Source organism: Centropristis striata, chromosome 18, assembly GCF_030273125.1.
Source record: "Centropristis striata isolate RG_2023a ecotype Rhode Island chromosome 18, C.striata_1.0, whole genome shotgun sequence".
In the NCBI taxonomy this organism is placed as follows: Eukaryota; Metazoa; Chordata; class Actinopteri; order Perciformes; family Serranidae; genus Centropristis; species Centropristis striata.
Window position 1 is genome coordinate 15,170,905 of NC_081534.1, and position 27,034 is coordinate 15,197,938.

A 27,034-nucleotide genomic window follows, 5' to 3' on the forward strand; every position below is an offset into this window, starting at 1 on the left:
AAAACAGTGTCCAAGATACATTGTGATCAGATCACTCAAACCACTTGCCGAGGTGGTCTAGAATGCATTAGACCACATATATTTGTAGTGTAAACGCTGATGTGTTCTGATGTGTCCCTGACAAGGGCTTAACAGGAATTTTTTTTTTTACTATTTGTTATTAATTGCAATAGGCCATACATGGAGATAAATGTACCCAACGTCTTCTTAGCTAGCCAGAAAAACACAGTTTAAATTAAGCGACTCAAGTTGTTGTTGTTGTTGTTGTTATCCGATGTAATACATGTGCGCGGGGCAATTTCTCCTTCTAGCAGAAGTGACATAGGTAGTAACGAAATCTGAATGAATCTGAGTGGTAAGCTGGACACTCTTGGAGGCGCATGATGCACACATGTGTAAACAGCGATGTGTCTCATCTGTCCACATGTGATGCGACGGCCTTGAGACTAATTTAAAACCAAGTGTGAACTGACTTCATGATTTGGTGCTGAGTGTGGGCTTTACAGAGGAACAAAAGGAAGGGGTGCTATGGATTTATAGTAGAAGACAAAATGAGAGCAAGATAATTGAAAAACAGAATTTGGCACATTTATCGTTTTATCTGCATTGTCTTGTTTTTTATAATCGTTTGAAGTCAAGATGGTACTTGAAAATAAAATTTGTTTTCAAATTTCAAATTGTAAAGGTAAAACACGATACTGCCGAGTTTCCTTTCTATATAAACCAAAATAATGTTAAAACACATCAGAAGAACACAGTAAAGGAAAAAAAAGAATAAATAAATATTTAGAAATAATAATAAAAATAAAGGAATGAAAACAATAATTATTCATTCATTTTAAACATAATAATAATGACAAGTGCACAATAATGAAAAATATTCTAAAAATGAAAAGCAACCTTTGAAAACAAGAACTAAGGCAGAATATATTCAGTTTTTTTGTTGACAAATAAAAACTATATTCTTTATCTCTTCAATCTAGAGCAGATTCAGTTCTCAGGACATTCTGGGGATAACTTTCTCACATATTTTTTTTCTTTCAAAAATGTTTTTATTTAATTTTCCATGAGTCAAACCAGTAAATAAAATTTGATCAATCACCCAGGCCCTAAGAGAAATAAAGGAAATATCACCTCTGTGACTAGTGAATATGTGTTCCTCTAAAAAAAGAAGAAAAAAAAAGTAGTTGCAAGTCAGGACGGCAAGTTCTCCACAGCTCCACCTACTTGACTTTGGCTGCCTCTGAGAGACTCTGCAGGTCCTCCTGGAACATCAGGACTTTGGGGTATTTCTTCTCCAGGATGGTGATCAGGTAGTGCAGGAGAGTGATGTTCCTGCAGACACAGAGACGTACAGTACTGACACACTGAGGCGGACCAACCTTCAAGGCAGTGAACATGTCAAACGTGTAATATATTGCTTTTATTATATACGTTCACATATAAATAACCATATGGACTTTCATCTATATCACGTTCCCTGCTCCAGATGTGACTTTTATAGATTTCGTGGCGTTCTGCCTGCAAATGAAAAATGTTCTTACTTGTCGATACTGGATTTGGTATCAGCGATCTTGTTGAGTGAAGACACCTTGAAGCCGTAAGCGTTCCCCCTCTGACCCTTGTTCATGAAGTTTCCGAAGGCCAGCACCACCTCCAGCAGCTGCTTCAGGCTCCTGCTGTGTAAAATCTCCTTCGACGCTCTGGTCAGAGCTGATGCAGGAAAACATACAGGAAATTCATTTATTTCGGTAATAAAAGGTGTCAGGCTGATTTACTTTTAGACTTAGCTTGACAAACATAAAAATAAAATATATCATAATTTTAGATGCTGTAAGGGACGACTACAGACATGTTTCAAAGGAGAACACTTTTCTTACTTAACATAGAAGGCTTTCAATAAAAAAAAATAAAAAAAAATGGTTCATTTGCAAAAACAGATGTCTTTGTTTTTGCAAATGAACCATTTATTTTTATTTATTTTCCTAAATTGCATTTGTGTGTGTGTGTGTGTGTGTGTGTAAGCCAGGGCATATCAGTTTATCTAGTGTTTGTTAAACTGTTTTCATAAAATAACTAAAAAATGAATCATTTTCATCAATCATTTTTCTATTTGTGTAGTCAAATGAAAATCAGTCAAACATGTTGGTTTATTCAGTTTAAGAATTTTAAGATACATTTTTGCCAATATGATTCCAGTTCCTTATTAAAATAAAAAAAAAAAAAAACATGTTTGCCTTCATGTCACTCGTGTGTTAAACTCTGACACTTTTCCTACCTTCCACTTTGGGTTTGATCTCCGCTATCCTCTCTGCGAACTTCTTCTTGAAGTACAAAGACTGCAGCCTCTGCTGGTAGTGGTTTATTCTGGACACAGGATGGAAAATGCGTGTCAAAGGAGAACAAAAATAGGCAAAAAAATAATAAATCATAAAAAAGGAAATCCACCAATTTAGACAAAAGCCACAAACATGGACGTTGTGCTAGAGCAAAAGAAAGACGGCTGTGTGCTCACTGAATTTCTACATATAAAAGTTGCGGTAATGAAGCTTATTTTTGGCAGCGTTTTTCAGTTAAGCTTTATAAACCACTGACTCTGCAGCTAATGAATACCACAGTGACATTTGTCCTCCAGTTCATTCTGTACTCTGAGTGAACTCCAATGACAAAAAAACTGGCAAAGTGCAGTAAATAATTAAAAACTAAACAACAAACCTAATGTATAATTCTGCCTTATCTGACATGTACGTTTCTATTGTGGCTTCTGATCTTCAGCTGGTCTGAACGGTAGTTGTCGAGTTGGGACATGTTGCCTTTGTTCCTTTTATCTTACAGGACTTATTACATTACTGTTATTACATTACAGACTTGATTTATTCACCAACACTATTAAGAGTGATTCACACACTCAGCTATTGTTCCCGGCTAAGTAGAAACCCATGTTTCATTGCATTTATCTGCTCTGACTGAGAGGAAACAATGGCTATTGTTTGTGAGCAGATCTGATCTGCAGAGTCCTGCACTGACCCGAAGCTGCCAGGTCTGAGGTTAGGATCTGTTCAAAGCAGGATTAAAAAGGTAGCACACCAGAAAGAACAACTGTAAAGTACCTGCTCATCTCGTAGAAGAAGCGGTCGGGTTTTGCCATTCTGTCGAGCTCATGTTTGTGCTCCTCCAGGAGATCCACATCACTCTTCTCTGGGACGAACTTCAGCAGCTGATAGAACAAGAAAAAATGCTTTCAACTTCAAACACTAACCTGTACTTATTTCTGATAAAAACAGATGAGGGGTTTATCACGCTGTCTGTTTATAAAAGTAATTTTTTATATCTTGGTGTCTTAAATCTCTGTTTTCATGCTATTGCATCTTATTTTCTCTCTTAACTGCAAAATTCAAGACTATCCTTTCCAACAAAATACACTGTTATCAGAGTGGCACAGGCTGATATTTGTGCACATTTTTTGCAATGGCTCTGAACACACAGCTGACTGCTGATGGTGGTGCTAACAGCCATTAATTCACTCTGCAGCTATTTTGTTTATTTTGCTTTTTTTTTTCTTCTGATTCATCCAGCGGTGGACCTGATGACGTACCTGCTCCAGCATGTCTTTGGGAAGGTCTTCCTGTTCGTCCATCGTAAGAATGGCTCTCTTCATCTCCTCATTTGAAAGTTTCAGCCTGCAGCACAAAACAGATGCATTTACTTGAGCTATCCTTCACATTTAAGACAGCTTTCAGTTGGATTTAAATGTTTTACGGACATACTTCACACATTTTTTTGTGCATATAATTTCTAAATTATTAATTAATACGTTTCAAGTTATGAAGATTACTGGCATTTACATTAAAATAAAATGCATTAAATTTCAGATCACAGGCACAATATACCATAAAGCTCCACCCTTTTATATTACTACTGTGCTGTTTCAGATTAAGATATCAGACAGAATCCATTCCATAAACACTTACATGTGCATGTAAATAAAGTTGTGACACAAACAAAAAGTATAATACAAGCAAAAAATGTAAAAAAAACCTACAAAAATATTCAATTACATTAAAACTTACAAATAAATTATTATTTTTTTGTAATACAAAACTGCATTACAGCCTCTTGTAGAATGTCAAATGATGTAATCCTTTAATGTCTTTAATTCATAGCTTAAAGTTGAAGAAATGTTTCCTTTAATTTTATCACTATTTTTTTCTTTACCTTGTAAAATTTGGTACTATTGACATAATTTCCCTGGTCTGGCAGCTGTTACTTCTTTTTTGTCCATTTTGTTTGCTTAAATGTAGTGTTTTTATGTCACTATACTATGTGTTTATTTCTATGCTATATTATTAATATGTTATTTATTTCATTTTTTATTTACCTAATTGAAAATGAGATTGCATGTCCTTCAAACACAATTTGAAAATAAAATGAATGTTCGATACAAGGGAAATACTAAAAACATCAAAATCCATCACAACATGTTCTGTGTCAGTAATGTTTGCGTTTTGTAATAATGCTGATATAAACTTACCGCGAGAGGAGAATGTTACAGTTTTGAGCTCGACGGCCATCAATGACTGACAGCTCTTTGACTTTTTTAGAGCTCAGCGTGTCGTCTTCTGCCTCTTTCTGCGAGCAAAGTGATGAAGAGGTTAGAGTGCAACAGGCTATTTTAACGTGGACCAATAATTTATATTACAGTCACCCACAGAAAAACAACAATGTAGACAACACAACCCCTAGAATCCCAAATATGAGCTATAAAGGTACAAGGTACAAAGGCAGACAGGGAAGTTGTCACATTCATGAGTACATGCAAATAACACACAAATAACATAACAGTCTCAAAGGTCGAACATATTCAGTTGGACACACAGTAAGTAATAAAAGTACAATAGGATGACGTATAACATATAAAGTCTGATTGTCTGAAATGACAGAAATTATCTACTGTACTGTAAGTGCACTCACCTGTTTGCTGTTATTGATCATAAAGAAGTCCTAAAATGCAGGCAGGAAGCAGGGAAGATGTAAGCACTCATTAGAATAAGTAAAGCAGTTACGTGATTGCAGCCCATAAAAACAAATGAATCAAAGCTCATTCAGCACTGAGACGACGATGGATCCGTCAGTAATGAAGTGAGCAGCAGTGAGACATGAGTGGGTGTTCAGCTGATCAATACGTGCTTTAAGTTCACATGCTGTGCATACATTAAAAAAATCAATCATTATATTTCTGTTTAAACTAATCAGGCCGACATCTATGGAGGATGGAAGCTGCCAAAATAATAAATAAATAAATAACTTTTTAATAAAATAATATGCATGTACCAAAAATAATAATAAAAAATAAATGTAGGCATTGATTAATTGATAAAGTTTGGCATTTTATATTAGCTTCTTTAATTATATATCTTTTTTATTAATTCCGCATTTAATTACTTTCCCTTTTATTTAGTATTTCCATTAATTTATCTATTAATGTATTTATTTTTTCTTAATTTGTGTATCTATATTTTTATTTTGCATTCATTTTAAAAATCGATTTATTAATTTTCAAATGTTTTGTATTTATTTATTTGTTTATATATTTATTTATTTATTTATTATTTTACCTTTGAATTTTCTTTCCCCAAACTTTTTTCTGTATTACTTTCTTTGTGAATTTGTTTATTTATTTATTTATTTATGTTAATTTTGGCAGCTTTTGTCCTCCATAGGTCTCTGTAGATCTACATGTATTGAATGTGTCTTCGAATTAAGTAATTTCCAATCTTTTTCTCCATCTTATTATGCGTGTTGGACATGCATCTTAAAGTTTGAAAAGACATGCTCATTCTCATCATTACAACTAATAAAGACTCTAGTGATTAAATATATGTGGTAACTGAGCATTGGATTCTGAGCAGCTCACTCATGCATTTTCAATCATAAATGGCAAAAAGATCAAAACCACAAAAAAGAGCAAAAAACAGCATTCTATTCAAATGTAAAAAGGCATTAAGATGATTCAAGCATGAAAGTTTTGCATGTAATAAAACCCCTAAATACATCTGGCAGTTTCTCCCTTTCACTTTTTTGACTTCAGGCTGACTTTTGTTTTGTGTGCAAGTTATCTGACCTCTCCCCTTCTCCAACTTTGCTTGAGAAATCAAAAGTTGCAAAAGAGGAGATTTTTTTTAGAAAATCTCAACACAAGCCAAGTCTGAATCCAAAAAGGCATGCCAGCTGAGCCCCCAGCAACCTGTCCCTCTACCCTCGGCTCTCTCTGACACTCGATGGGGACATTTGGTGAGTTGGAGAGACGAACTGTGTCCCTCTCAGTACCTGCTGTCTCTGATAGGCTGAGAAGGTCTTTTCAATGTCCTCCAGATCCAGGATTTTGAAAACCTTGGCATCGTCCACCTCCATCCACACAGTGCCCTCCAGTTTATTCTGAGCAAATGACAAGGAGACATTTATAACTCATATTCTGACAAAGTGTGGGAGTTGGGACACTCAGCATGGTCTGAGACTTACAATTCTGACCTGATCTGGGTCATACACTGACAGGACTGGTCATTTACGGTTAGGAGAGGTCAGAGTTCAGGAAAGGTATGTATGGGGGAGCAGAGGATAGGATGTGGAGCTTCAGCAGACAACAACACACACACATAAAGTTTGATCAGTGAGATGTTCAATCCCCAGATGCTTGGTTAATGGGTGGTAACCAGTGCATATCATTTCCAAATTGACCAATTGCGTTAAAGAGCCCACCCATTGTACGGGATTTCGCCAAAATCCAAGAAGCTATATGTAAAATCAGAGTTGCTTGTAAGCACTTTGTCCTGTGATGCCGTTGGGGTCACTTGGCAGAGTCCAGCGCTGAGCATTGCATTTGGCTATGATTCTTTCAATAAATGGTTGACTTTATTCATTTGTCCTGAGTGTTTTGTAAACCAAGTTTAGGAAAAAGAACCCGGGTGAGAGGTAGAAGCTGTAAAAGCTTTACGCTCTAACAATTTTGGTGCCGTGACCCGGATTCTTCTTGGTTGAGGATTTTTTCCATATTTTTTCTCCTTTTCCTGACGGACCAGAGGGACTCTCCCCCAAACGACAAGGAGCTCCACAAATAAGGTAAACAGAAAACCTTTTTGAATTTCTGCCAGACTTTGGTCTATCTGTCGTGTTGGGCGGAGACCTCTGGTCTGGAGGAAAAAAGATTCTAAATTGTGAGTATTATGTTGTTCTTAGAAAATGTGATTGAATATAGCCACATGTAATGTTAAAAACACATATGTACATATAGGGCCAGTAAATGAGCGTCCGAAACATAGGAATTTGGAACAAATCAGGACTTCCCGTAAAAGTGGAAGGAGCCTTAAATTTAGAAAACCTGTTTGGAACAGGTAAGTGCGGTTCTGTTAGATAGTGTAAGAATAAATATATATTCATAGGTAAGTTAGGGAAAAAATCTTGTTTGGAACAAGTGGTTTTTCAACCGTCGTTATTCAGCGAAGGCAGTTAGGGACTGTCAAAATCCCGTTTGGAATGGGTCGGTTCCGCACTTAAAAGGATAAAGGAAGACAGCTGGTACTGTCAGGGCCCAGGAAAAAGGAAAAAGGATATGAAAAGGCAATAGGACGCAGGGACAGATTTTTTGTTTTTCATACGGCTGTGGGAGGTTCCTCTCAGAGGCTCTAAGGTGAAAGCTCCAGGACTCACGGGTCCATTGCACGGGGCTCTCCAAAAACACAGTTCTGACACTGACACTGCACCTGAGTCTGTTGTAAAAGGGAAAACAGAGGAGATTTTGGGAGAAAGACTAGCTAAGTTTCGTCCGCCTGAAAGGGTAGAAGCTTGACGAAAACTTCCAAAATCACTAGTTCCTCTTGTTTCCCCCGGCTGCGAGATTGGGCCCTAGGCTCCCTCGGGTGACCACTTCAGACAATAAGGGCAGTGTGTGTATAATGATAATTTTACACTGTGCATATTGTAACTGAGGACTAAAGGAAAAGTCTGAGAAAAAAGAAGGTATTAGTATGTGTTGACAAGATGAAGTAAGAGAAGAAAAAACAATAAAAATCTATGTAAGATTTGCAAAAGAAAAAGAAAAAAGGAAAAACAGAGAGGGAGCAACAGGAGAGAGAGCAGAAAGAGAGACACTGGAAAGAAATAGAGAATATGGAGAAGGATTGGGAAGTAGGGAAGACAGCAGAAAGACAGGACAAGAAGAGAACAGTGGTTAAGGCAGGAAGAGAGAGATTGGATGCACAGAGGGTATGAGAGAAATAGGATGAACTAAGAGAAGGTTAGCAGAGGGGATGAAGAGAAGCCATGGAAGGATAGAGAAGGGAAGAAAGAGTGGATAGAAAAGAGTGAGAGAAAAGAGAGGAAGGAGAAATACTGGAAAAAGGTAAACAATCTGAGAAAGAGAGTGAACACAGAGAGAAGAGGAGAAGGAGTGGGGTGAAGATGGACATGCTTCAAAGGAGGTATGATAAGCCATTCAAACGACTTGGTTGTGATACACGAGCAGGCCTGATCACCCTGACGGCTTTCACAATCATAATTGTCGCGCATATTCTTTGGTGAGGAAAACAAGAACAGAAATAACAATCAACAGTCACTACCAAATGACTGAGGGGGTTCCCCTTTAAGACGCAGAGGTAACTAGTGGGTAATTGGAAGGAAAAGGAGAGGAAAATTTTATTATAAACCCTCAACATGCCCAGTTTCTATATCCCTTAGAGAACGGTATAACAAAAGTGTTCTCATTAGACTAATCATATATATTCAACATAGCTGTCCTGTGAGGTATACTATCCAATTGATTATCTTATTTCGGCCTATTGTATACTATGATACAATATTATAAAAAGTGTAAATTTATCTTCACAGGTAGTCCCTTTTAAAAGTATATACTGACCAAACAAACTGTATATTTCAGGTATTCTAATCTATATGGCCGGCTAGTGCCGGGGTTTGATAGAATTATTTTTACTGTTTTGATTTAAGATTAATTGAATGACGATTAACTAGATTCTAGTAGTACTTATAACTAATGATTAGTCTTACACCTAAATTGAATTGAATTGGCTCTGAACTAAAAGCAACCAGGTCACCATTTTTAGTTGAGGTCTATTGTTTGGTCACTAGAAGTCACCATTTTCATCATGAGTTTATTGTGTTGGCTGTTGAAAGTAATAATAAGTAATAATGTGTTTGAAAAAGTGTTGAAAGATATGTTCTACCTGCTAAGGCTAACATACAATTAATACATTTCATGTCTATTAATTAGAAGCTAAAATGTATACTGTGGTGTGTTAACGTTGATCTTTCTCCTGACAGGCTTTGTGAGGACATTAGACTCAGCACACAATACACATACAAGCAGGGAGAGAAGACAGATAGCAGAGAACAGACACACACACACTCAGACCTTCACAAGACACTCTGACCTTAGGTCATACATACACACACTTAAGGAAACTAGCAGGCGAAGAGGAAATGGCAGAGACAGAGAAAGGCAGCCTAGATTCTTTTGAACTCACGTTAAAGGAGTGTAAAACATTAGAGCAGAAGACTTTTCACCATATGACACTTCTACACATTTGGCACAACAAAAACAGATTGTCTGATTAATGTTATTCTCTGACTGCTAAAATGTAGGATGATAATTGCATATCACTGTTTGATAAACTTAATGGGAGTGTGATCACATGTAAAGTTTGAAAACACATAGACTCACATGAGGGGAGGGTTAATAAATGTCATAGAATGATACAATATGAATTGGAAATATAAAGACATAAAATTCATCTTATAAATGAATTGCCTCTGCATAGGTTGTCTACCAAAACTATAGAATATACTATAAACAGGTTAACATGTCTAATGTCTAACAAATGTTGATAATGGCAGGAATGGTGAATGAAGGATTTTTCTGTGATCCACTTAACAACAGGAGTTTTACAATAACTTAACCAAATTAAGATTCACAGGTTGGAGAAAGATGGCCTCAGACCGAGGTGAAGACATCTGATGAAGATTACTCCCCGCCGTTTTTTCAATTTGCTGCGTATACTTGCGAAGATAAGGTTAACACATTTACAGATATAGGGCACGTCTACACTTAGCTGAAGCTATAGTTGAGTTGGGAGGAATTAAATGTACACGATAACACACTCTGTCTGCACACACACTACAGGCCTGCTCGGACAGGGAGGTGGCAAATCAGCAGTGAATCGGCTGGAGGTGCCGGGGGGAGGCGGCACGTGTTGCTGAAGGCCAAGACATTGACCTGCTGTTTGCCTAGCCCCTGGCAGGTTTAACACATCACTATTTTTGGGTGAAGTGATTAAATCACTTCAACAGAGGGAAATTGTGGGAGTTGGGACACTCAGCATGGTCTGAGACTTACAATTCTGACCTGATCTGGGTCATACACTGACAGGACTGGTCATTTACGGTTAGGAGAGGTCAGAGTTCAGGAAAGGTATGTATGGGGGAGCAGAGGATAGGATGTGGAGCTTCAGCAGACAACAACACACACACATAAAGTTTGATCAGTGAGATGTTCAATCCCCAGATGCTTGGTTAATGGGTGGTAACCAGTGCATATCATTTCCAAATTGACCAATTGCGTTAAAGAGCCCACCCATTGTACGGGATTTCGCCAAAATCCAAGAAGCTATATGTAAAATCAGAGTTGCTTGTAAGCACTTTGTCCTGTGATGCCGTTGGGGTCACTTGGCAGAGTCCAGCGCTGAGCATTGCATTTGGCTATGATTCTTTCAATAAATGGTTGACTTTATTCATTTGTCCTGAGTGTTTTGTAAACCAAGTTTAGGAAAAAGAACCCGGGTGAGAGGTAGAAGCTGTAAAAGCTTTACGCTCTAACAAAAGAAGGATCATTATTACATGAATTCAGGTCTTTCTGTGTCTCTCACCTCAGCTAACTTGGCCCAATTGAAAGACTTGAGTGCATTGGCTGGCTGGGGAATGTTCTTCTTCTTCAGAGACGGTCCTAAGGGTGCTCCCGGCGGGGGAGGGATGCCTCCGATGGGTAGGCGTCCGGGAGGAGGTGGGGGACCACCCGGAGGAGGTGGTGGGGGAGGTGGTGGAGGCATCATGCCCCCAGGAGGTGGCGGGGGAGGTGGGCACGTACCTCCAAAGCCTGGTACGGGCGGGGGAGGCACAGGACCACCGGGGGGACCGGGAGCGAGGGGAGGACCTCCAGGAACAACAGCTGCCTGTCTCTGCAGGGGGGAGAGTACAACACAATCTCAAAATGTCCTACAGGACAGATAACACTGGACAAGGGAATACTTGTTATAAATACAGAATATAACCAGCTTTATATATTTTCAAATAATTCATTTCAACTGATTTTAGCCACCTAAAAAAGAAATATTGACTGTATTGTCACATACAGTGTCTGTGTATGCTGTGTAAGTATATGTTACACTGCTTTACCTTTCTGGCAGGGAACTGAAATTGTTATCTATGCAATCCTCAAAGCCACCAACAGTAATTTTAGGCTGCAAAACACAAGAGCCACTAGTCTACTGCTCATTCATCAGTTTGTCGGTGCTTTTGTGTGACTATGGTGTTTTAAAAGGTTAGTTTGGGACTCACCAAAGTCACAGAAAAATACAAATTAACTAACCAATGGAGGCAGAAGTAGGCCAGCAATTCCTGCCTTATGCATGTAAAATTACTATTTTTGTCAATGAAGTCTGTTGACTTTAAAGAGAGCACCGATGGATAGAACGGCTTCAGTTTCCCATTGAAAAGATCTGTCTAATGGCAAGGTAAAGCAGTAAAAATATTATAAATATAGCAAGACTTTATTTTTTTATGTGGCTAAATATATTTTGCTTCTGCCCCTTTCCACAGCAATACATTTCTTAGCATCCATGCCGGTACCTCTGCCTGCTTCTCCAAACTGGGGCATACCAACCACATACAACCCACTTTTAGTCCGAACTACCCCTTTACTTTATATTTCAGGTGTCAAAATCCTATATATTGCACAAGAACGTTGTTGCTTTTTTTCTATATCATTGATGGGAATGGGTAAATTATACTCTCGTGGTATAATAATAATAAGGAATAGTATGTGTTACTATTTCAGGCAAGCAACAACATAAAGTAACAAATCAATATATAATGAGATACAATTGTTCTGCTTTTTTATCTAGGGCACTGTGTGGGATGAGGATACACAGCTTTGTTGCCCCTTGTGTGAACTCATCGATTGTTCTGGTTGTCATTATCCAACATAATATTCAGTCAGGTTAGGTATTTATAAAGCAACCCTTTGGATATACAGGAAACGTACGATGCTGAGTTCGTGCAGTCGTGTGGTGAGTTCAGCGACTTGCTGTTTGACATTCTTGTGCTCCGTGCTCTCCTTCTCCAGCTTCTCTTTCATCTTGTTGAGCGTCTGCATCATGTCTTCTTTCTCCTGAGTCTTTGCGTCACATTCACGCTCTTTCTTGTCAAACTTCTGCTGCAGCTCGTGGTGCTCTGCAATGTGAAAGCCACAGAGATATATACTCATCATCTGGGGTTGACCAAAACATGATTTAATTTAACTATTTTTCTATTTTCTGCGAGTTATTTATAGTTTCACAAACCTTTTCTCATTTTCTCTGCTTGCTCTTTCCACTGTTTGACCTCATTTTCATTCACCAGCCTGCGGAGAGGATGACACACACAATTAACTGCAGTGAACAACTCCAGTCATTGTTTTTCTCAACTTAAAAGGGAAGCTATTTTTTGAGCCAACACTGTCGAGCATGCAGCTTTTTCATTTCTCATCAAACACAAGATGGTTCTACAATCTTCAGTCTGCCGGCCGAGTAATCTGTTCCATGTTCTCATTCAGTCTGTTTCAGAGGAAATCAGAGGACTCACATCCGGACAACGTTCTTCACGTTAAAGTTCTCCAGTGGTGTGACGTCGGGGTCGTGACCTTTGTCATTCTGCAAGACCATCTGCTGGACGATACGATCCAACAGCAGCCAGTACTGCACCGTGTTACCGCTCCTCTTGTCTGAGGAGAGAGAGAGGGAGAGTTTACATTAATCTGCTGGCCTCAACGATATGCTGAAGTGGCTGTTATGATTATGATTACCATGAAACAAAGGAATGATTTTCAAAATGTGTTTAAAATCTGAAACTCCAAATGTTACTTTTTTCTCTATTTATCTGTATGCTAGTATAGCCTTTGTGCCACGATAACAACCAAATTTCTCATCAAGGGATAAATGAATGGTAACCTTATGTTATCTTACAATTAGAGCTAGACAGATATATCAGTTGACAGATATTAACCGCCGATATTCGATATTGGTGTATATGCTGTCCAATATGTGCCGTTATGAAAACTTTTTTTTACTTTTTTTAACAACTTTTTTATTATATAATGCAGAAAAGGCTTCTTGGTGTGATTTAGAAATGGTGCTATTAGTATTATTATTATTATTATTATCATTATCAGTAATATTTTAATAGTCAGCAGTTGACTGAAACTGAACAGTAATGGGGTTTTTGTTTTTTTTAGGAGTTTTTCCCTGGCTGATGTGAGGGTCTAAGGACAGAGCGTGTTGTACCATGTACAATCTGTAAAGCCCTTTGAGGCAAATCTGCGATTTGTGATTTTGGGTAATTTAAATAATATTGACTTGACTTAATGATTTTTATTTAGCTATTTATTTTATTCCTATTTATTCTTTATTTTCTCAGTTATTATTTATAGAATTGGCTGACAATGGAACACATTGTTTGTATAATGTATATGTTACAACAATGTTAAATAGTATCTAATAGATGTTTATGCTTGAGAACGTAGCTCTATGGGTACATTTGCAGAGGTTTAAAAAAAAAAAAAATAGGAGCACAATCCACATAAAAAAGGTCTATTTTCATTCCAGCAATAAAAATTATCAGCCACCATATTGGCTATCGAGTAATTTTCTGTAGGCCTCTACTCACAGTATATTATGTGATCTCTCTTTATCTCTCTTTACCAGGATAAAATGTTCAATGCATCACATCATATTCAGTGATACCATCTTAATTCCTTCCTTTTTATTGAAGTACCAGCACAAGCATGCACTTTATTAGCTCTCCTGTATGACCGTAACACTTGTATTTGCAGCTCAAGTGGTAATTAGACTCTCAAAGCCTCTGGAAAGTGAGCGAGGGGCGGGGGAGAGGGGGGGGGGGGGGGGGGGGGGGGGGGGGGGGTCTCATTAAAAAGCCCGTTAGAGGTGAGTATTAAAGGCTGCTGCAGTGGTTTAGAGGCTTTATTTTCAAGTCGAACGACGAAGGAAATGTGGAGAATTGTTATCAGACTTGATGAATTTCTTTTGCAGAAAATTAGGGTAACAAAACATTAATATTAGCCAGCAACAGTGTCTGACTTTGAGAGAGGAGAGTATTCAGTTGGCTGGGAATGTGCTTATCCAATTTCTGGACTGACTAATCTGCACAAAGTCAACATCCTTATCTTTCTGGCTCGAAACCAGAAGGTACAGATGCACTGTGTGTGTTGTGGGAGTAATACTGCTACCTCGTTTGGAGCCTCATTATATTCCAGGATTTTAAACTAATCCCATTTTCCAGCAAAAGAGATTTGCAAACTGTATTTCTTTGTGACAGTATTTGTCCAAATGCTGTCACAAAGTTGGCAGCCCAGTAATGATTCATTGGAAGAAACACTCACGTGGCATGAGGAGACAGTGATGCAGGACAGACATAAAGTGCGGGTGTGCATCAGTGTGGTTTATCTTCTTGCGGATGAGATCAAAAACTTGGGTGGCACTTTTGGTGTCTATATGTACCTGCAGGAGAAGAAGAGAAAAAAATAGCCCTGTAAATATTTCCAGCTAGTCACAAATATTTCAAGAGTAAGTCAGGATTTTATTTTTCTCCTTACCGACTCAAAACGTTTTGACAGAGCCAGCTCATCCTCGTTCCGCAGCATCTCAAAGTAGTCCAAATGCCTGAGGAGAGAAACAGTGGATTAGAGAGACGGCCTTCAAATGAAATACTTTAGCTTTTAGTTACCAGAATCTTACTGGAAATTATTGATGAAATACAGTTTTTATTGTCTACTGTGTGAGAATCAAGAGTTTTTATGGATGACTGAAAAGTTTTATGGATTTGTTCACTTATTTCTTTATTCGGTACCCGTCTAGAGCAGCTTGAGACATTACATTTATTTCTGTTCCAGCTCACCTGTCTAATGTGGAGTTTTCATGAGAGCGCAGCTTGTCGATCACAGGTTGGATCCCCAACATGAGGAACTCATATCGTAGGTGAATACGGAATTCCACACTTGTCTGTATTGGAATGAAAACATGAATTAGCAGAAAAAAGGGTGCAAACTATGATTTAAAGAGTCTCTTGAATGAGTGGCCAAGGGACATAATGACCTTCCAGTGTGAAATGAAGCATAAAAACTGTCTAATAGTATATCATTTACCTCTCCAGCACCTTGACTCAGCACAGCGTTTATAAAGGACATGATGGCTGTTTTCAGGTTGACCTCATCTCTGTATCTCCCTGTACTCCGGTCGAGATCGTTAATAAGAGTCTGCAGGACGACAGGTCATTACATTGCATTAAGTATCTTCACACAGAATTGCTTTTAAAACGACTTCATCTATCTACGAAAGATTTACTGACTCACCTGAAATCTTGTCCTCTCGCAGGCGAAGCGTTGGTAGTGCAGCATGGCCTCCAGGATTTTTTTGTGTCCGCCGGGCACCAGGCACACGGCACCCATTATCTCCAGCACCGCCACCTTGGTCTTGATGTTCTCGGTGGCCAGGCTCTGAGCGATGATGTTGATGCTCTCGGTGTGAGAGAGGACGTGGGCGCGGCCCTGCGAGTTGTTCATCAGAGCTTTGATGCAGCCGATCAGAGACGTGTGGATCTGCGATTCTGTGGTCTCGTAGTCCATGCTCTTCAGGAAGTTCAGGACACACGTCAGGCCGTCCAGGTCGATGAAGCGAGTCACGAACCTGAGAGGAGAGCGAGACAGAGAAATATTAGTACATCAGTGACAACTTGATCCTGAGTGTGGGAAGACAACTTTTAAATACACTATTTATTTATTTAATTTATATAATTTTATTTCCGACATGACACAATACAAAAAAGGCAAAAATAATAATAATTTAAAAAAAAACATACAAAATTAACAAATACCCAAAACGTTGAAATGAAATGTACATCTCATGTCTTATTGTTTCCTATTTGCTTCAGTTATTATGCTTAAATACTACTATTAACATAGATTCACCTGGAATATTTATATTTCTAATCAACTATATATTAATCAGTCAATTTTACATTTTATACACAACAACCTAATCAAAAATTAAATTAAATTAAAAAGTAAAAAAAATATCCCAGAACATCTTTACTGTTCCATACTACTATATTTTCCAAGCATTTGTTTAAAAAAAAAAAAAAAAATGTTTAAATTATTTATAGTTTTATTCTGTTTAATCTCATCATCCAAACAATTCCATAAATTTGCCACAATATTTCATTTTCTACTGCTGCGGATCTCTCAATCAATACAGTAGCAAAAAAAAACAAACAGATTTGATGACGTTGTAAGGTGATAATGGGAGTCATGTGAAAAATCTGGGTTTTTCTGATGCTGTTTGGGGTATTTCTCTGATAACTTAAGAGCAAGACGTCTGCTGACTAAAATCCTTCATCCAGTGAAATTTTTATAGTTAATATAACAGACATAATCATGCAAAAAAGTTATATATTATTTCTTTGATTAAAATATACAACCTAATGTACTAATGTCCCAGAGTAAATCTGTAGGTACCTGAATCAATCTCAGTAAACGTAATAAGTAACTCATAACATTAGCATTTAAAGTGCAGTGAAAAGCTTGTGTTCCTGAAATGGAAAAGCTTTAATGCAAATTCACGTCAATGAAAAGTCTTTAAGCAACACTGCGGTGACCTTTATGGGTGTTTGCTTCTTAAAGGACTCATTTACATTCTGTTGTGAGGAACTGAAAGGAGTGAAGGACAAGGTGACAGAAGGTTAAATGAAAGGAGATGTGATGAAGGATGACATTATACAAAAAATGACAGAGAGGAGATTAAAAGAAAGACGGGACAGAGCGAGATGAAGGCAGCATTCATCCACCTCATAGGTTGTGTCCTCAGAGCGGTCTTCAAGCTCTCGATGGTTTTGTTCCTCTCTTCCTCGTCTTCTTTCTCCAGAGCGAGGAGCGTCGTTCTCTGTTGGACAAAAGATGCAAAAACATGAGTCTGAAGTAGGGCGTTTGGAAGAAACCTGCCAACTCGAGCATCTATGTTAATGTTAATGTTAACCGCCATGTGCATACATGGGCAAAATAAAAGTTATATACAGTACTATGCAAAAGCCTTTTATTGTTAACGGACGCTTTTATTTTGAAAGGACTAAAAGAGATTTCCTGTCGATCGTAAAGCTAACTCAAGTGATGTGATACTGTAAAGATAACGTCAAGGAGTTCATTAATACTTTTGTGTTTGTGTGTGTTTTATAATTGTTATTGCAACTTTCAGTTTGCAAACTTTAGCTTTATCCAACTTAATTCTCAGCTCATTAACTTATTGATGTACGGCCGCAGAACTGAATGCTTGTTTCAGTTCAGTGAGTACTGATAGGCAGTCAGAGATAAAATTGAAATTAAAAAAATACACAGATTGATTAAAAATTCCGTGTGATCGACCAAATTCTTAAAGACCATTAATCGATCGTCAATTAATTATTCCCATCTGTGGACTGAAGTGCAATTCTCAGCCAAAATAAGGCTAACTTTATTGATTTGCAGAGATGTACAGGGTCACATTGATGTATTGCCAGAGTATTTATTAAAAATATTTTTAATTTCTGGCTCACTTCTACTTTAATTTCGGTAAAAGTCATAAAAAGTTTTATTTATAGAGCCCAGAATCACACATTTGTCTCAGAGGGTTTTGAAGCGGATAAGGAAACAGATGTTGAGTCGTTCTTCCAGCATTATATTGTGATGATTTTTATGTACAAAAGAATAAAAAAATACAGTTTATGTTATTACTTACAGCTGCCATTGAATTGATCTGATCAATGTAGTATTCTGGCCAACTAGTTGCACTTTTGTTTTCTTCTTGTTCCTGGAAAAAAAACAGAATAACAGAGTTATGATGCTGTGCAGTGATACACATAGGCACTGATTTAGAGGAATGTCACACAATGATAAAGAGAAAAACAGAATATGAGATAAGTGAATCAGAAAAAGATGTTGTTGGTTTATGAACTGGGAACAACTGGGATTTAAAAATGTTACACAAGAGCGTGATGTTGAAGTCAAATGAGGGGACAAGTTGTTATTTAGTTGATTTCACATGTTTGAATGCACCAAAGTCCAACTGCAGAACAGATGGAGAACTTTAATTCCATCATTTTCCGGATCAATTTGCTTTGTAAGACACGGAATATACAAACACCAACAAACACACGGGGAACAGAAGGTCCGGAGCATAAATAGCCAAAAGCCAGAAATGGAGCAGGAACTCAAAGTAGGGCGACACAGATATCCAGCCCACTTTTATCATCAAGCTTCACTGAGTTTTAGGAGCTGGTGAGAACTGCAGAAAAGAGAGCACAGCTGCTTGAGAAAATCTTGAGATTAGCAAATGAATGTTAAAACTGTGGATTAAGGACATGGCCTGACTTCTGCTGAGATTAATCTCCTGACAGGCACGTTTGTATAAAAAGGAACTGCGAGACATTTCTGAGATGATTTAATTTTCTAAGTCAAGAGAAAAATGCTGAGGAGAAAATGACTTGACCGTGAACTTGGCTTGTACATAAAAGAGCCCCGGGCTTTCATTTTAACTCTTGCTCCATTAAGCACAAGCGAGCTGTGACCATTAGAAACTAATTGGGCGTCAGTTAATAAAGCGGCCTGCAGAGACTTGGCCGCTCTGACAGAAACTGCAAGCCTTGGCTGGTCTGCGGGGATCATGCAGTGACGGGAAGGTCTGATCCTGCTGTTCCACTCACGTCCGCTGCCAGCTTGACCAGGCGGGCGCTGGAACAAGTTCAGTCCATTAGTGGAGCAGATGCATCTAAAAGAGTTCATCTTTCATATCGGAAGTCAGCACTCTTCAAACACTGACACGTCTCCGGTTTATTTAGGGTCATGATGAGAGAGAGAAACGTGGGGAGTTTTTCTGGTCCAAGTTTTATTTTTTCCACATTTGAGAAAGTGAAGATCAAAGGCACATTAGGAAACAGGAATCAATCTCCGTTATTTAGAGTCTCCTTGAAAGAGAAGTGAAGTTATAGCTCTGTCCTCTCAAAAAAAAACAAAACACAAATTTTTGTTGGATGAAATTTGAGAACGAACTGCAAAATCTCTGCTAACAACCAGATCAGTGAATCGGGCTCTTGGCAGATGATGTAGCCTTGTAGAGAGCTGACAAGAAGGAGGAAGAAGATTGATTCTCTGCAGCATGATTTCATCGGCTCAGGTGCCAGGCCAAGCCAAACAGTCCGAGCTTTGCTGCTTATCTCCTCCGGGCCCAGCCCGCCTCCTGAAGCCAAGAAACCACTGGCGAAAAAGAGCACCCTCATCACTCGTGGGCTCAGGGCGCCCTGATAATGACCCCACCTTCCTCCTTATCATTCCCCCTGTCAGACACACAAAAGCTGCACCTGTGGAAGTGAAGCCTTCCTGTTTGCATTGGACACCGGACCGCTTCCTTTGCCTCTTTTCTCCACACACACACCCTTCCTCTGAGCTCAGATGAGTTTGTATCTGTCTGGGCCGGGGCCAGAGCCTGCTGTTGCCGAGTCAGCAGTATTGATGCCTTTCTGTCACTGCTTCCTCCCCCCTTCTGCAGGTCGATGCTACACATAAAGATCTGTTTCCACCTTCACACAGCACTGAAACAACCCTGTGTGATCTCTGGATAACTGGACAGAGGCAGAGCAACATTTGGGGTTTATTTTCAAAACGCCTTGTGAGGCTACCTTGGGCCCTGAGACTACTCTTAATGAGGCCAATAATTGGGACACAGTAGAAACGGGAGCGTAGACCGTGCTGTTTCCATTCCCACTACCATCTTTCAGCTTGTTGCTGTGTGTTGCTAAAGTCATGCAGGCATCAATACTTTAACAGAGAGATGTAGCCTATTGGGCCATATGCATTTCTGCATTTAAATGAGTTGTCGACATATATGCACATTGTGGGCACATACACATTGATCTTTAAAGAAACAGTTTAGTTTTTTGGTAAATATATTTATTTACATTCTCCCTGAGCATTAGATCACTGGTACTAATTGTGGGTTGGTCAGGTTGGGATGGTGCCAGAGAAAGAAATTGCATATTTTAGACTGAGAATGGTTTTACGTGCGAGTTTGCTTGCTTTAATTCCTTATATTCATATATATTGTAAAACAGGAGGATCTGCAACCAAACAGAGAGGCTGCTGTTCCAGCAGGTCAGTTTAAGTGAGAAAAAGTCAAGGGATGTTTAAAAAATGCACATCAATCTGCATTAGATGATGCCTAGGTGCTACCTGTTAAAACTAAACAAAACTCTCATCATAATTAAAGCATCATTTATTTACATGTATTGATCAGAGCATTCACAATAAGCACTAAAGGTATGCAGGTTTTTGCTGGTTTGCAGTCCTCTCTTGTTGTTGTTGGGAGTCACAAACACCAACCTCATTATTCTTGGGGGTTGTGACTCATAAAAGGTTAAGAACCACTGAGTCAGCTAAAGACATCAATATTAGGGTTGGGCAGTTGGACAAATGTATTGGCTATCGGTGTTTGGCTGAATACAAATCAATTTCCCATCCTTTTTTGGGGGATTTTTTTGCTAATTCAATGATCTGCCTCGGAGATGAGCTGCCCACTTAGACAGACGGATGGAGAGAGGTAGAGCTGAACTAACCCTTCAAAACACAAATCGACACAAGTAGACCTGAAACTCCTGTGTTTGGCTAAGTTAAGTGACTCAATTTCTCAATTGGTGGTTCTGAAGGGAGCACAGAGGGACAAAACGGCTTCAGTTTCCATTCGCAAAGGGCTGTTGGACAGCTATTTTTTTAACTGGCTAAAATAAGTGTTTCACTGCTGCCCCCGTCCACAGTAGAACATTGCTCAGCTTTTGTGCCTGTTCTCCTGCCTGTTTCTCCAAACTGGGGGCGTGTTGACTTCAGCCTACGGTAGATAATACACTGACTATAGACAAGTACCTCATACAACGTTAAACTCCTAGGGATCAATTTAACACCCTTGAAAGGATAAACAAGAAAAGCACAGAATATTCCATATTTTGACTTTTTCAAACTACATTAAAAAATCTTCACCCCTATATGTGACTAGCATGATCACAACCAGTGCACTTCTTTGTATGCTTGATGGGTTTCTGCAGCTGTTTTCTGAGGGCCTGTATTGTACACTGACATGCAAACCATCCATCACACTTAATCCCCACACTCGTCACCTCCAGTTTGTAACCGGATGTAGGAAAAGTATGCAATGCCTGCATATCAGTCATGACAGGATATCCTACACACTGGCACCTATGGCCCTGAGGAACACGCGCATACACGTTGAACTCGAGTTGATCTAAACTAGACCGGACGTCTGTGTTTTCCTGCATGCAGGAGAGGACTTAATATACAGGGAGAGGAGGAACAGCTGACTGTCCTTTTATCAAGAAGTCGAGACATAATGAAATATGACACGGTCACAGAGTGGTGGAGTATGTTATGGCTACATGAAGGCTTTGATGGGACAGGTGTATTATCTAAAAAGAGAAACGGCACGATTAAAAAATCATGGTGAGGACCATCAAACAATGAGACAAGGGACATATAGTCTTGGAGAAAATATATTCTCTGGAGTCACAAGATACTTTTGAATTCAGTCATGCAATATATTTCAGTACTTTATAATTCCTGACAGTGCCTCCTCTGTCAGTGGATTATCTAATGGAACAGGCTGAATTTAGCATTTGTGTTACTCCCTCTACATATCACTATTTTTATAGCCACCTTGTGTAATATCCACTTACGGTGAGTTATTCATGTTGGAGCATTGAAGAGGCAGGAGAGACTTATTATGTGGTGATAAGGAAAGTGACTGTAATTGGAGGGAAACATAGCAGACTGGGGAATAAAGTTGTTAGAAAGTACTCTCTGTGGAACTGGAGTGGTGCCTTTGAAATGTTTAGGTAATTCTCTGCGTATTATATTATGTTTAAGAAACAGTATCTCTTACATTACAGTACATTATAGGCAGTTTAGTTTGAAAGAATGCTACTAAATGTGTGTATTTTCATGTTATAGGCAGGAACTTTGGTATTTTTTTCCACCTGGACCTTTTTCCCATGTTTTTGTGTCTAACTGACTAATGGGGACATCCATTTTTGAAACTGGTCCAGTGTTGAGTGAGCGCATAGTAGCCATGGACAGACATACAGTTGGAGAGCTGGAAAGAGGCGTGCTGGGAAGAGTTTGTTGTGTTTGAATACAGAAAGTGTTCGAATTGTGCCAACAAAATGAGCAACACTTCATGAAGCTCTCATAGACTATTTTTGTTGGATACAGACAGGCTGAAGTTTTTGCTAGTTGTGTTCGAAAAGGGATCCTAATACTCCCATCAGCAGACTGCGTTTTGCAGATCATCAGATCTTCAGTGACCATTTTGATCAAAACGACTGCTGCCAGGCAAAGAGCAGCTAAAGAAAAATGGGGTTTCCAAGAGTGTAGAGGTGGTTAGCTAAAGTTATTGCGTTGAGCTGACATCAGCAAACATAAAAGCGTGACAGCTAGCCCAAAACAACAACTCAATAGAGAGCAAACGGAATTATGTGTTTTTGTAGGCCAATATGGAAGTTAGCATCTCCATGGTGTCTACTAAGAATTCGCCTATGGGATTTTTACATTGGATTTAGGATCACTGCAGAAAATAAGCTCTGTGGCAAACACACGTTTCTGATGCTTACACATTTTGTTCAGCAGGATAATGTTCATAAATGAACACCACTTTTATTATGTTTGAAGCATTAATGCAGCCAACAGAAGTAAAAAGCTAACGTTATGCTTTAGCTAACTACACCACGGTTGCATGACTTTAACGTCACTACCGTCAGACAGTCTCCGACAAGCTAACCAGTGGTTTTGACAAGCTAGCAAAACCATGGCCTAATAAATTGTTTAATAACCTTATCTTTGACCTGATTAGCACGACTAAAGGCTGTTAGGTGGACTAGTATGAGCGGTCATCACGCCGGACAATTAATGTCCCCGACAACCACTGTAGTCTCATTTAGTCACTTGCTAGCAATCTCCTTTTAAAGGACACGTGAAAACCTCCACAAAAAGTGGAGGTATTAACTAATGTAGTTTGTTATACAACAAAACGCAAACATCCCTTCAGCTTGTGTTAACCACAGCCCTTATTTCTGGAATATAACCAAAAACCCATTCGAAATCCTCATTGAATTTGAGAGGATAGAGCCCAGGGCGCTAACATGCTAACTTACTTCTGGGTTTAAGAACTGTGGCGTCCGATAAACCAGTAGTACAGTAGCTGCAGGATATCAACTGATTCATGACTGATCATGAAATATCTACCTAAAATAATTTTTGTGTGATTACACGGCAGCCAACTTTTTGCAGCTGCTCCATCTCAACACAGGCCCGATTAAAAAAAATTGCTTTCTCCATCAGTTACTTCTACACAAAAACTTGGAAAAATAAGAGTCCAGGTTGAAAAAAGATGGAAACCTGCAGTACACAGACACACACTCATGGCTGCTGTAAACAGAGGACTACAGTGATACAAGGTTTTGTGGTCTGTGTTTTAGAAATCTTGCAGCTTCGGGTATCAACAAATCAATGAGGGAGGTCATTACACAAACTTGGCAGGATATGTGCAGATATTATTCAGCAAGCTTGTGGAGGCTGAGGCACAGTGAGAGTCTTTTACCTTCTTTTTGCTGCAGTAGATTTGCCATTTCTTCTCTGCAGGCAGAGCAAACATGGCTTCTCTGTGTTTCTCTGTGAGGTCGAGCTCGTCCTGCAGAAAAAGCACAAAAGGTGGAGATACGTTGGTGAGGAGGGTTCAAAGGAAGAGGAAAAATGTGAAATATGATGTCTCCACAATCCTTTGTTGATGACTGTATGAGGGATATTCAAAAGCATCATTTCAGAACACATTTCACACACAAGCTATCAAATCATCATGCTGCAGATTTTGAAATATCTGCATAAATCAATTCTGCCCGCCCCCCCTCCCGAAAAAAAGCATGTGCCAGCATTAGTTGCACCAGAGCCCTGCCCTCAGTTCGAGATTAGTTTGTGCTAAATCTTATTGTGATCAGCTGGATATCAACGGGTGCTCTCATTCAATACGACTCTGAATCAAATCAGATGTCATGCAGGCTTTAGACGTGTGAGTAATGGGGAGGAAAAGATAAGGCGTGGTCTGTCTCAACATGTGGTAACAAACATCTGGAGACAACATGCGTCACAACGTATAACAGATATTTCACAGAGGCACACAAAGGTGCTGCAGGGAGACTAAATACCAGAGAGCATTTGAACACTATGAGAATGCAATTACAATGTATCAGCAAGTTTTAATTTGAGCATAAAACGAAAATTTAAATTGGAGTTTGGATATTAGCAATTCAATTATTTCACATCACAACAGGGGAAAACGGTTAATGTTAGATTTGTGCAGAAAGTTCAGTTCATTTCCGGAAGAAATCCTCTGGCAATTTTGCTTAATGAGCTTTTGTAAAGGTGGTGGAAGTCATGAGAGGGGTTTCAAGCAATTTAGATCGAGGGGACGATACAGTAGATGGTGTGAACACGAGTCTTACCACAGGTTTACTTCTTCTTAGTTGCTATTTTACAGGCATAATATGTATTTTCTGCTACTAGGGGTCTCTCAATCAAAACAAAACCAAAAGACGGAATTCAGTGATGCAGTGAAGTAGCATGTGTTCATGGGAGTTGTTTTTTCCACCACTATTGCTGTCATTCAGGTTATGATTCATTCAGTGTTCAGCGTTCAGGAAGTTTTTACCGGCAGCCGGAGAGGTCTACTCCTCCCCTCAGCAAGTTAGTCTGACTCATTTTCAGTCAATTCAGTTCCATATTCTGCATATCAAATTTACTTTTTAGAACCGAATCAACTGAAAATGAATCAGACGCACAGAATAAATAGCTGTCGATAACATTACTTCACCAGAGAAAACATATAGTTGTAAATGACAAATATCTAAAAAGTGTATTGTAAAAATGTGGCTTAAAACTGGACAATGGTCCATTTATAATAGCCACAACCCTGACACATGCGGATAAGACGCCTTTATCAACCAAATACTTGATGAAAAGATTGAAAATTGTAGGAAACATCTGTGACCATATAAACACAAAAACGAGCGAGTCATTTTAAGAGATGTTAAGGCAGAAAGGTTACATATTATACATTTAAGCAACAGATGAGGATTACATTAATGTGGCTAACCCAACAGATTGATTGAGGAATGTTTTATGGCTTATTCTGTCTTCGGTTGTGTTTGCTAAAGCCATCAAGCCTTGTGAATCAATATGTGCAGTGATCCTAAAACAGTTGTGTGGACTATTGATTGATCTTATGAATTAGGCACCCACACACATACTAACAAGCACTGAATGGAAAAAATGCAACTAATTTGAATGTATGAGCTTTTATTGCGAGCGTGGCGTCATCTCTCTGAATGTAGGACGGGAAAAAAAGCAGCTTCACTTTGACCGACAGGCTTTTGGAAAACTTTTGTCAATGAATGTCAAGTTCAAAGGTCGGGTTTAATTGATCGTAACAGAGCAGATGGGCCCCGACTCATTCCACAACGTGAGTCTTTTTTACCAGCAAGCAGGTTCAGATTATGCACGCACATGGTGGCTCATACTGGGCAAAGCACGTGGCTGCTCTCTTTTGGTAAACAGAGCAACTGAAAGCCTCCTTGTCGTCACACTCAACTTACTCAATTATGTCTTCATAAAGGGCGGGAGACAAAAACAAGCAATTAGCAGATGGAGGAGGCCAAGACATTAAGAGTCCCTGAATGAGGTCTATTGATGTGCAAAAATGTCATGCTTAGATTACTGTGGCAACCACGGGAGAGGAAAATGGGGCAGGAGAGACAGAAGAGCACGACAAATTAGAAGTGACAATAAGACAGAGGAAGAATAGCAGTCTGGCCCCGTTACTCACAAGACAGTGTAAACTGGGAGGAAGTGACAGTTTGTTTGGGAATGTCTTCAAATGTAAGAGCGTAAACAATGAGGTAAGATCATATTTTAAAGACATCTTAAGAGTTTAATAAAGAGTGTTATTCTAGATGTTAAACACTGTATACACACAAATATTTGAGGTCTTCTGTCTCTTGCCAAATCTAAACCTTTGAAAAAGACTCAAATGTTATTTTGAAGAAAGCTAAATCATTTCCAAACACAGCTGGGCAATGTAGTTGTCTGCAAATTTCTGAGGACTTTATCAGCTGCGGTTTAAAACTGAGGGTATATGTGGGTTTAACTCAAGATTATGTAAAATGGTCATGCTCATGGTACAAACTGCAATGATGTGGCTCATTTATGTGCTCAGAGGAATAGGCTACTACGTAGGATATCCTTTAGCTACACAGACAAAAGGGCTTTGCTGACATTGAAGGAGTGTAGTGAGCATATGACAATAAAAGATAAATGAAACTAGGATTCTACAGCACAGTGTAAGAGTATGTAAAGAGATGTTTGATATAGTTTTGCGCTTGTTAAACAGCACCCCACCCCTCCGAAAAAGTGCCGTAACTTGCTCTGCCGCCATTCGCCTTAAGACATTCACACTGATTCCACAATGACAAAATATGGGCGGCTATTCACATTGCAGTGTAGTGCTGTATGTACATGAACAATAGGTGATGGCAGCGGTGAGTGCATTCAAAACAATCATGCCTGAAG

The 27,034-nt window shown here is 39.0% G+C and overlaps 1 protein-coding gene across 5 annotated transcripts in view; it reads right to left on the bottom strand.

Annotated features, from left to right (window-relative positions):
* Positions 1 to 27,034, bottom strand: part of LOC131990950 (disheveled-associated activator of morphogenesis 1-like) — a 66,819-nt gene that overhangs the window by 5,022 nt on the left and 34,763 nt on the right. For 4 of the 5 annotated variants that reach the window (XM_059356202.1, XM_059356204.1, XM_059356201.1 and 1 more), the window contains exons 3-22: positions 24,015 to 24,104; positions 18,099 to 18,170; positions 17,176 to 17,270; positions 15,686 to 16,019; positions 15,479 to 15,589; positions 15,232 to 15,335; positions 14,930 to 14,996; positions 14,717 to 14,834; positions 12,904 to 13,042; positions 12,624 to 12,682; positions 12,326 to 12,513; positions 10,932 to 11,240; positions 6,328 to 6,435; positions 4,972 to 5,001; positions 4,532 to 4,629; positions 3,596 to 3,680; positions 3,111 to 3,217; positions 2,279 to 2,367; positions 1,545 to 1,713; positions 1,228 to 1,335 (exon numbers count right to left, since the gene is read on the bottom strand). In XM_059356202.1, coding sequence (XP_059212185.1) covers positions 1,228 to 1,335; positions 1,545 to 1,713; positions 2,279 to 2,367; positions 3,111 to 3,217; positions 3,596 to 3,680; positions 4,532 to 4,629; positions 4,972 to 5,001; positions 6,328 to 6,435; positions 10,932 to 11,240; positions 12,326 to 12,513; positions 12,624 to 12,682; positions 12,904 to 13,042; positions 14,717 to 14,834; positions 14,930 to 14,996; positions 15,232 to 15,335; positions 15,479 to 15,589; positions 15,686 to 16,019; positions 17,176 to 17,270; positions 18,099 to 18,170; positions 24,015 to 24,104 — 2,480 coding nt within the window. The remainder of the gene's footprint in view (positions 1 to 1,227; positions 1,336 to 1,544; positions 1,714 to 2,278; positions 2,368 to 3,110; positions 3,218 to 3,595; positions 3,681 to 4,531; positions 4,630 to 4,971; positions 5,002 to 6,327; positions 6,436 to 10,931; positions 11,241 to 12,325; positions 12,514 to 12,623; positions 12,683 to 12,903; positions 13,043 to 14,716; positions 14,835 to 14,929; positions 14,997 to 15,231; positions 15,336 to 15,478; positions 15,590 to 15,685; positions 16,020 to 17,175; positions 17,271 to 18,098; positions 18,171 to 24,014; positions 24,105 to 27,034) is intronic. The other variant, XM_059356205.1, reaches the window with a different exon arrangement.